Genomic DNA, 10,426 nt, shown 5'->3' on the forward strand with positions numbered 1-10,426 from the left:
TTTTGCTTTTATCTTGTTGTATGTGTTGTTTGTATTATGGACCTCCCAGTGGGTGAGTCTGAAATAAAGCTTCAATCAATCAATCACACCTCCACACAGGTGTGATTGAAGCAGACAAAATCAGGAGAGGCAACAATTAAAACAGCAACTTCAAGCAGAGAAAGTAGCTAAAGGACTATTACAGAGACATTCAGACGAATTATGTTTACATTTTTTTTTTTTTTTTTTTTCAAAAAACAGGTGGTAAATAAACAAGCGGTTGTAAGTGTATGAGTAATCACATCCAGACCCACACTCCATTACAGAAGGTGGCGGTAATGCACCTCAACGTTGTTTGACAACCGCCAAAAGGAAAAAAGAAGAAGAAGGAGCAGAAGAGGAGCGATCCAGTGATCCAGCGATCCAGCGAGCTAGAATGGCAGCAGACACAGAGTCCAAACTCCAGCTGGTCCACAGACACATCCGAGCGTTCCCGGATTTCCCCCACAAAGGCATCCTGTTCAGGTGAGGCTCCGTTCGTGTTCCCGGCGGCTCCGTCTCCTCCACGCGAGCCGTCACCGCTCCACGCGCAAGGCTGTCCCGTGTCCCCACAGCTCACGAGGAGCCTCGCACTGTGGAGCGAGTATGTCCGGCTGCTAGGGCATCTAAGGTTGCCCGTATTCAGCAACAAAAGTACGCGTCCCGTATTGAGCTGAAAAGGGACGCACTTTGTCCCGTATTACCGTGAGAATAAAAAATAGTGTGTAAAATGTCAATGGAATGAATTAATGCATGGCGCTTTATAAGAACATGTACGGTAAAGTTATTCTCCCTCTCCTGTTCTTTGACCAATGACTCGACAGCACACTCACACGAGTATGAGAATCCAGAATCCCGCTCATCTCATTGGTCGAGGTACTGACTTGCGGAGAAGATACCGGAAGACAACAAAGCGGCATGGACGACAGTTACGCCGACAGCGCTAAGGTCCGGCCCGCCTAACCGTCCGATCTGGCCCGCGACTGAATTCCAAAATTGTGAGGATCAAGGAGAAAATATCATGTGGTCCACACTAGAGTTCTCAACGGGTCGGGTCGGCCCGACAAACCCGACGGGACCCGCGGGTTCGGGTCGGGTTGGACCTCGGGCTTAATTTTTCCGATCGGTGAAAAAAAAAAAAAAAAGTATGAATCATCGCTGCTGGTTACCGTAAAGTCTGGCTGCTGCGTGTGACGTGCATCATGGAGAGCTGCGGGGGCAGACCTGACGCCGCTGCGTGCACGCCTTCACTTGGGCTTTACGCCTGGAGAAGTAGATGGAGTTGGTGAAAAGTAAACTTGCCGCAGGTGAATTTCCTTCCACTAACTGAAACTGTATTGGCGCTGAAGCCAGTGACGATAGCCCTATAGTCGAGGCTTTTTTTCAGCTGTGTTTGTTTTTCAAGTGCTCTATAAATAAAGTTTACTTAAATTGAGTTGAGGCAAAATATCTCTCTCAATCACTCCTGGTGGTTGACTGTGGTATAAGTGATAGGAGCCTGACTCATAAAGGCTAAAAATGCCTTCAGTTTTGTAATGAAATGAAAAATATAAACATTAAATAATAATGTTGTGCCAAAATTTGATTTTTATTTCATTTTATTTGAGGGTCCGGCCCCCAAGGTGACTGTCCAGTAAAATTCTGGCCCTCCGACAAATGTAGTTGGTGACCCCTGTAGCATATGTTTTTGCCAATCATGCAGAGAACAACAGTGATGTTCAGGTTGCTCTTCACTCCTTTGCCAATACCTTTATATCAATTGTTGATAAACATGCCCCTCTTAAGAGGTTTAGAATTAAAGAAAGGATTGCACCCTGGTTTAACAAAGAGCTATCAGCCTTACTCTGTGAGAGGAATAAAGCCTGGTCCCAAGCAAGGCGTTCAGGTGATCCTTCACACTGGTTACATTTCAGACAACTTAGGAATAAATGTACTTCAGCCCTGAGAAAATCAAAATCAAATTATTACCTGAATCTCATCACTAGCTCCTTCTCAAACCCAACAATGTTCTGGAAAGCAGTAAATATGGATACAAATAGAAATAAGATATATAAATTCCCCCTATTAAACAGGTAACCCAGTCGCACTAAATGATTCCGAAATATGCCATGTCTTAAACAAACATTTTGCAGAAGCTGCAACTTTATTTGAAAAGGAGTATCTGGAGCTCCACCTCGTTAACTCTGATTCAGGCAGCTGTACTGCTGATAATACTAAGTCTCCCAAAGCTCACATCTCTAGTTTCTCCTTCCACCCATTCACATGCAGTGAGGTGTTTGATGCATTACAGGCCATAAATCCTAAGTGCTCTACTGGTGAGGACAATCTGGATTCCTTTTTCTTCAAACTTGCAGCACCAATCATCACCCAGCAACTAACAAACATTTTTAACCTATCCATCTCAAGTGGAAAATTTCCGATTCAATGGAAATCAGCACATGTGGTCCCCTTACATAAAGGTGGAGATAGAGATAACTTGAATAACTATCGCCCTATTTCCAAATGACCCCGTCCGGCAAAGATAACGGAATCTTTGGTCAACTCTCAACTTAAGCTTTTTATTTCAGACTACTCACTTTTAAATCCTTATCAGTCTGGTTTCAGGGCCAACCAAAGCACAATTTCAGCAATCACACTGGTGACAAACAACATCATATCGGCATTAGACAGGAGGTATCATTGTGCTGCTCTTTTTATAGATCTATCTAAAGCATTTGATACAGTCGATCATTATTTGCTCTTGAGAAAATGAGATGCAATGGGGTTGGATGTTAATCCGTGTGCATGGTTTCGGAGCTACTTCACTGACAGGCGCCAATGTGTTAAGCTTGGCAATGCAAAATCTGATTTTTTGTCTGTTAGTGGAGGTGTACTGCAAGGGTCTGTCTTCGGTCCATTGCTTTTTACTGTTTATATTAATGATATTATTCCTTCTTTAAATGGCTGTAATGCCCATTTTTATGCGGACGACACAGTTTTATATTGCATATCGGATTCTGTTCAGACAGCCATTAACAACTTGCAAACTGCTTTTAATTCCTTTCAGGAATCATTAATCAAACATAAACTACTGCTTAATGCAATTAAGAAAAAATACATGTTGTTTACTCGAGCCAAAAATTATGATCACAATAGTGTGCATCTTTACGCCAAAACTGGCTCAGAAAGAGTTTCGGAGTACAAATATCTTGACATCTGGCTAGATGAGATTTCTCATTCAAATGTCATATTAATGAACTCATCTTAAAGTTGAGACAAATAATTGGCTTTCTGTACAGAAACATATCTTGCTTTCCAGTGCTCTCAAGAAAATAAATAATTGAAGCAGTGTTTATGTCTGTCATGGATTATGGTGATATCATCTATAGGCATGCTGCTGCCTCCACTCTGAAACGTCTAGATTCAATCTATCATTCAGCAAGATTTATCACTGGTGATAAATATGATACTCACTGTATTCTGTATGGAAAAGTTGGTTGGCCCTCACTTGAAGAAAGGCGCAAGAGGCACTGGTTTTTATATATTTATAAGGCCCTCTTAGGCAAATTACCATTTAACAAATATGTTAGAATGGAACTCAGGCACTTGCTTGACCCGTTAAGCTGAATTACTGCTACTCAAAGTTCCTCGAGTCTATACTGATATTGGCGAGACTGCTTTTTGTTACGATGCCCCTAGCTCTCGGAACGTGCTACTGTCCATGGATAAGCGTGGGTTCTCTCTGGGTTCTCCGGCTTCCTCCCACAGTCCAAAGACATGCAGGATGGGGATAGGTTCATTGATGACTCTAAATGTCCCGTAGGTGTGAATGTGAGTGTGAATGGTTGTCTGTCTCTACATGTCTCCCTGTGATAGACTGGTTACCTGTCTGTCTCTACATGTCTAACTGTGATAGACTGGTTACCTGTCTGTCTCTACATGTCTAACTGTGATAGACTGGTTACCTGTCTGTCTCTACATGTCTCCCTGTGATAGACTGGTTACCTGTCCCGTCTACATGTCTCCCTGTGATAGACTGGTTACCTGTCTGTCTCTACATGCCGGCCCTGTGATAGACCGGTTACCTGTCTGTCTCTACATGTCGGCCCTGTGATAGACCGGTTACCTGTCTGTCTCTACATGTCGGCCCTGTGATAGACCGGTTACCTGTCCGTCTCTACATGTCGGCCCTGTGATAGACTGGCGTCCTGTCCAGGGTGTACCCTGCCTTCGCCCAATGATAGCTGGGATCGGCTCCAGCCCCCCCGCGACCCTGAATACAGGATAAGCGGTAGAAAATGGATGGATGGAGTTGGAAACACTAATGGCTGCACGCGTGGAAACACCCGTTGTCCTGGAAACGGACAATCGCCTTTGAAGCGTGTCTCGTGTCAGAAGCGATGAAACGACAGCACGTTGATATCTGAATAACTACAGAAGCGTGTTGCATTCACTGGAGAAACAAACAATCCGCTGTTTTCTGAATGAAAGAGAAACCTTGAAAGCCCAATGTACGCTTTCATTAGACCCCACCATGCACACAGTGTTTACATTAACCCAGCTGTGTTGTGTTTCGGGGTGGAGACATGTCGGTGGTGGGACGTCGTTTCTCCAGGATTATGGAATTATATTGCAGCTTCATGGATATAGGATGATGCATTCCGGCTGCTCCGTGGTGCCTGTAGAGAACTGTATGCACCTGGATACTCACATTCATGTAAACTCATTCAGATGGCAGATCGGCAATTTCCTTTTAACAAATAAGAGACAATGGTGACATGTCGTCTACCTATTGTGAATAAAATCCAATTCGTCATCCACATATTTCCTTTTTATATGTGCTTTTTGGGCCTTTATTTTGAAACCGGAAGTCTTCCCTCCACTAAACCGGAGAAGAGAAGAACCAGCTCATGTTTGCATCCTGACGCTTTCATAATTAACTGATTTAGTTCAAAGTAATTTAGCCATGATTACACTACGACAAGATTTTTATTTATATTATTATTTTTTATTTATTTTATTATTATTTACTTATTATTTAACACATTCATAGCCTGTATTGGAGGAGAAAGTCAAGAATGACAGTTAAATGTCACTATTTGCTTGCTGGCACAGCCAGAAGATCATTAACACTGTCTGTCTGTCAAGGTGTGAACACCTAACGGCAAGCAAAATCCATCCTAAAAAGCCCCAGCTCAGTTTCTAATTGATTTTTCTCTCTAGTGTAAGCAGGTGTGCTGATGGAAGAACGTTTGTAAGTTCATCAAAGGTTCTTCTGTGGTCTCACCACACAGATGTTTCATACTCCATATTAAACGTAGTGTGTGTCTGCTGCAGGGATATCTGTCCCCTCCTGAAGGACCCAGCTGCTCTGACAGCCGTGATCGACCTGTTTGAAGAGCATGTAAAGAAGAATCACCAGCAGGTTGATCTCATCGTCGGTAAGGAACCAATGCAAAGTGCTTTTTAATAGAGGCCAGCGTGTTTGTGTTTATTCATGGATTTGTGTTTATTTGCATCACCTGGAGAGGAGGCGGGGCTCCCCTCCATGTAGAAACCAACCAGGTTTCCTCCATCACGGCTGGAATCACCACTAGTGCTGCTTTGTACATGTTGAAGTCCCAGATCCACCAGGAAACCAAACACCATCCTGTCTGAGTTCATGACATCATCCAGAGGTGCTCTGTGGATTTCACCATATTCACTGGATCTAGTTAGACACACATTGGCTGGTTTACTACAGCTGGATGGACCCAAAGTATACCATTTATCTGTGTTTTAATATCGATAACCAGATGAAAGGATGCTGAAATAACTCCATAATGATGGTGATCAGTAAAAAGTGTGAAGTCGTGCTCTGTTTTCATCTTGACCTGGTGTGTCTTTGTAATGCATGTTTTGCCTTTTGTCTTTTTTCTGGTTGTGCAGGACTCGATGCTCGTGGTTTCCTGTTTGGCCCTCTGCTCGCCCAGCGGCTGGGTCTCGGCTTCGTCCTGGTCAGAAAGAAAGGCAAACTGCCAGGAACCACTGTTTCTGTGGCATATGATTTGGAGTATGGCAGGGTAACACACACACACACACACACACACAAATACACAAATACACAAATATAAAGCAACGCAAGAACAAAATCTGTATAAAAACTAATCTCCAGAAAATGTCCAGTACTTTTTCCATTACGTTTCCTTTAACCTGACTGACTGGCCACAAAACAATAAATATAAATAACATGAAATGCATGTACATGGATGTGTGTGAATCTGTATTCTTCTGAAAGATGAAAAAATAAACAAACAGAATTACTTATTTAACATATTTATTCTATAAAAAAGTAGTCCTGCATAATATTTTATGCTGAATATAAAAATGTAATGCTCAGTTATTTTTTAACATTTTTCAATAGACTGCATGCTGGCAGGGGAGAGAGTGTCTTAAACGTATTAAAACATTAATCATAAGTAAGAATCACGATTCATCTGATTAAACGCATTTATATGGATTATTGGAGAAGCCAAAACGATTAATTCTATTTATTTATTTTAGCAGATCGATTTAGTTGAATCGGTAGGACTGACAATCGATTCATCAAATTAATCTTTACAGCTCTATTATTATTGTGTTTTGTTTTTGCGTCCAGTTAGTGGGATAGGGCACTAAATACTACCATACAGTTGTATCTTCGGGTACCGGTTGGTGAGACCACCAACGCAATGCAGGATCCATGCTCTTGACTGTACTGGTGCCTTCATACCTGGGTCCTGAAACCAGTCCACATTGCTCCTCTGGGTGTCATCACCCTGGAATGGGACTCATGTGCTCTGGGCGTTCATCTCATGGATCTCTTTCAGTGTCTGATGCTGAGCCTTCCCTCAGCGTGATGCTGCCACCATGCAGCACCAGTTTCTCTCCTGAACAGGTTTTTACTGTTCCTGCAGGCAGAAGCAGAGATCCAGGAGGATGCAGTGGCTCCAGGACAGAAGGTTCTACTCATCGATGACCTTTTGGCTACTGGAGGTGAGATATCACCTGCTTACATCTGTTTTATTGCTTTACTGACACTTTATCCTTCTGTTTTTATTAAAGTGATGGTTCAGAGTGAAATGCACCCTAGGTCATTTCCACCATGACATCCGGCCAAATACCCCCTCAGAAGCATTTTTAGCGATGGTCAACATTGGTCAAGATCGGGCTATCAGCCGAATGGCTTAGTACTAGCGCTATGGTACAGAGGGTATATCTCGTAAATTACCCCACTAATAATGCATGGAATGTTACCAAACTTCTGCAGTAGTACACATAAGGGCTGTACTCACAAAACGAGGCATTTGAGAGTTTGTAAGTACACCATGAGTTTATTTAAAAGAACACTTGCCTGATAGCTTCTATCCTCGGCTGCTTACGCTACCTCTGCGTAGACGCTACTTCCATGTTTACCCAGCTGTTTCCATGACGCGAGTTTCACGCGAGAGTATGAAAAAGTTTTGCTGAATTTTTATAAATGCTTGTATTATCAGGTCAACAAGTGATGACAAGTGTTGACCTGATAATACAAGCATTTATAAAAATTCAGCGAAACTTTTTCATACTCTCGCGTGAAACTCGCGTCATGGAAACAGCTGGGTAAACATGGAAGTAGCGTCGGCACAGCGGTAGCATAGCAGCCAAGCAGCTATCAGGCAAATGTTCTTTTAAATAAACTCCTGATGTACTTACAAACTTTCAAATGCCTCGTTTTGTGAGTACAGACCCTATGTGTACTACTGCAGAAGTTTGGTAACATTCCATGCATTATTAGTGGGGTAATTTACGAGATATACCCTCTGTACCATAGCGCTAGTACTAAGCCATTCGGCTGATAGCGGCTATCTTGACCAATGTGGACCATCGCTAAAAATGCTTCTGAGGGGGTATTTGGCTGGATGTCATGGTGGAAATTACCTAGGGTGCATTTTACTCTGAACCATCGCTTTAAGAGGAGGAAATGGCTGATGTGTAGGATTTACTAATTGCTCCAGGATTTCACAAGCTTTTTATTTGTGATTTGTTGTTGCATTAAATAAACTAATCAGTGATCTACTTAATGACATATCAAATGCTGGCATGGCATCAGCTCCCACACAACATTGACATGTTATGGTTTGAACAACTGATTTCACCTCCTGACGTCGTTGGGTATTCTGGGTGTCCCATGCTGACGCAATTTGTTGTTGCATTAAATAAACTAATCAGTGAAAATAAATCGACTCAGGTTTACAAAAAATCTACCAAAATATGTTTAATGGTAAATTGGTCACTTGGGGGATTTAGAAAGGAGGAGTGCATGCCTGGTGCTGCTCATTGGAGACGTGGAGAGCTATATTATTTTTCAGTACGTCCCCATAGCTTTTGTCACGTCCTCTGTTAACTTATTTCTAACAGCCTCAGGCTTTCTTTTGGTTTTATGTAATTTCTCCCAACTTCTTATTTCATTTTTACTTGTATTTTTATTGTATTACAACTTCTTTTCTCTACACCATATATGTCTTTAATTGTGTAAACATGGAGTGAGGACGATCAAAACCCAATTCACCTCTTCTGGAACGCACTTTGAGTTAATGTGCTATAGAAATAAAGTGTGTGTGTGTGTGTGTGTTGCAGGGACGTTGTATGCAGCCTGTGAGCTGATGACGAAGCAGCAGGCTGACATTCTGGGCTGCCTGGTGGTCGTCGAGCTCAAAGAGCTGAACGGCGTTGACAAACTGAAACCCCACAGCGTGTTCTCCCTGGTGCAGTACTGAGGACCAGCAGCCACACTGCTGCGAAAACCAACCTTTAACTTGTCTCCAGTCTGGTGCTTCCCAAACAAGAAACCTCCTCAGCTCGCACTTTTTCGTTTTCGATACGTTTTCAGTATCTGTTTTGTTCCATTTCGCTCTGTAAATCTGTTGCTGCTGTTGTGCTTTAGGAGGCGTGGTTTCCACAGACCCTTCAGGAGTCTTAAAATATCTCCATAATACTGGGATTCATGGGCGTCGGACAAGTCCCACATTACATCGGACCCCCATTTTTACTGGCAAACATCAGCGCATCTGTCCATTCTGCTGGTTTCAGCTGTGAATCAGTTTGCTTCAGCGTACTGCTGAGTCCATGGTAACGGAGATCCCTGTTTTGATAAATAAAAGTGTGACTGGTCCTCAGCATGTATTGTAGTTAATAACCAGGATGTTTTCTGTCAATTGAGGACATTTGCTTGAAATAGAAGCTCAGTTGACATTGTTAGGACTCATTAATATCAAAGGGAAATAATATAATACATAAGGAATAATCCACGACAGGGAGAAATTCATTTAACAGAAATTGCAATTGCATGCAAGCATAAATAGATCCTCTGAATGAGTCATGGAATAAATTTCTGTACTTTTAGATTTTTAATATTTTCAAATTTTCAAACAAGCCAGCCACTTTCTCTGGATATAATTAAAAGATGCAACCACATTTCTTTCTCATGGAATAATCAGATAAGGAAAATAAACCTTTTGTTGTTATTATTGTTTTATTCAGAGTTCTTTATTGTTTTCATTACATCCTGAATGTGTTTTATTTTTAAAGCTGTTGTAATTCAAGTAGAAAAAGTAACTTTTACCCTCATCATGTAACAGTAATAGTTTTGATATAACAATGATTGGCCTATTTAATTCTCATATAAAAAATGTCAGTAGAACAATGATTGGCCTATTTAATTCTCATATAAAAATGTCAGTAGAACAATGATTGGCCTATTTAATTCTTATTTTCATTCTAGGACCAAGAGACGTTAGATAGGCAAGAGACGTGTTCTAAAAACATGTTAGAATGCACCAGAATGCAGGAAACTGCATCTACTTAATGACATATCAAATGCTGGCATGGCATCAGCTTCCACACAACATTGACATGTTATGGTTTGAACAAGTGATTTCACCTCCTGACGTCGTTGGGTATTCTGGGTGTCCCATGCTGACGCAATCATGCTAATCACAATTAACACTGCTTATAATATCACCCAAGAAGAGCATGACCGGGGACCGGGTGACCGGGCTTCCTCCGGGCTGGGTCACTCCTCTTCTTCCTTGTTTATACATGGGGGCTTTTGAACCATTCTTAGTCTGGCCCCTCGCCTGAGACAAATTTGCCATGGGAAACCCTATCAGGAGCACAAAGCTCCAGATAACACAGCCCTCAGGGTCATAGGGACACACAAACCTCTCCACCGCGGTAAGGTGATGGTTCCCGGAGAGGGTTTTTTTTTTTTGTGGGAAACCGGAGCAGCCCGGAGGAAAACCCACATGGACAAGGGGAGAATATATCATATAAATTTAGGGCCAAATTGGTTTGTTTGAGTAGTGGGGGGAAACCGGTGCTCCCGGAGGAAAACCCACACGACACAGTACAATTCACTGTGCCGCCCTTT

General features: G+C 42.2%; 1 protein-coding gene across 1 annotated transcript; it reads left to right on the forward strand.

Moving 5' to 3' along the window:
* Positions 1 to 339: 339 nt before the first annotated feature.
* On the forward strand, positions 340 to 9,524 carry aprt (adenine phosphoribosyltransferase). Its single transcript, XM_084021165.1, has 5 exons — positions 340 to 504; positions 5,335 to 5,438; positions 5,926 to 6,059; positions 6,933 to 7,011; positions 8,635 to 9,524. Exons 1-5 carry the CDS (start codon positions 416 to 418, stop codon positions 8,772 to 8,774), a joined length of 546 nt encoding a protein of 181 aa, XP_083877291.1. The 5' UTR covers positions 340 to 415; the 3' UTR covers positions 8,775 to 9,524.
* The last annotated feature ends 902 nt before the right edge of the window (positions 9,525 to 10,426 follow it).

This window comes from Eutrigla gurnardus (assembly GCF_963514095.1).
Source record: "Eutrigla gurnardus genome assembly, chromosome: 11".
NCBI classification, from domain to species: Eukaryota; Metazoa; Chordata; class Actinopteri; order Perciformes; family Triglidae; genus Eutrigla; species Eutrigla gurnardus.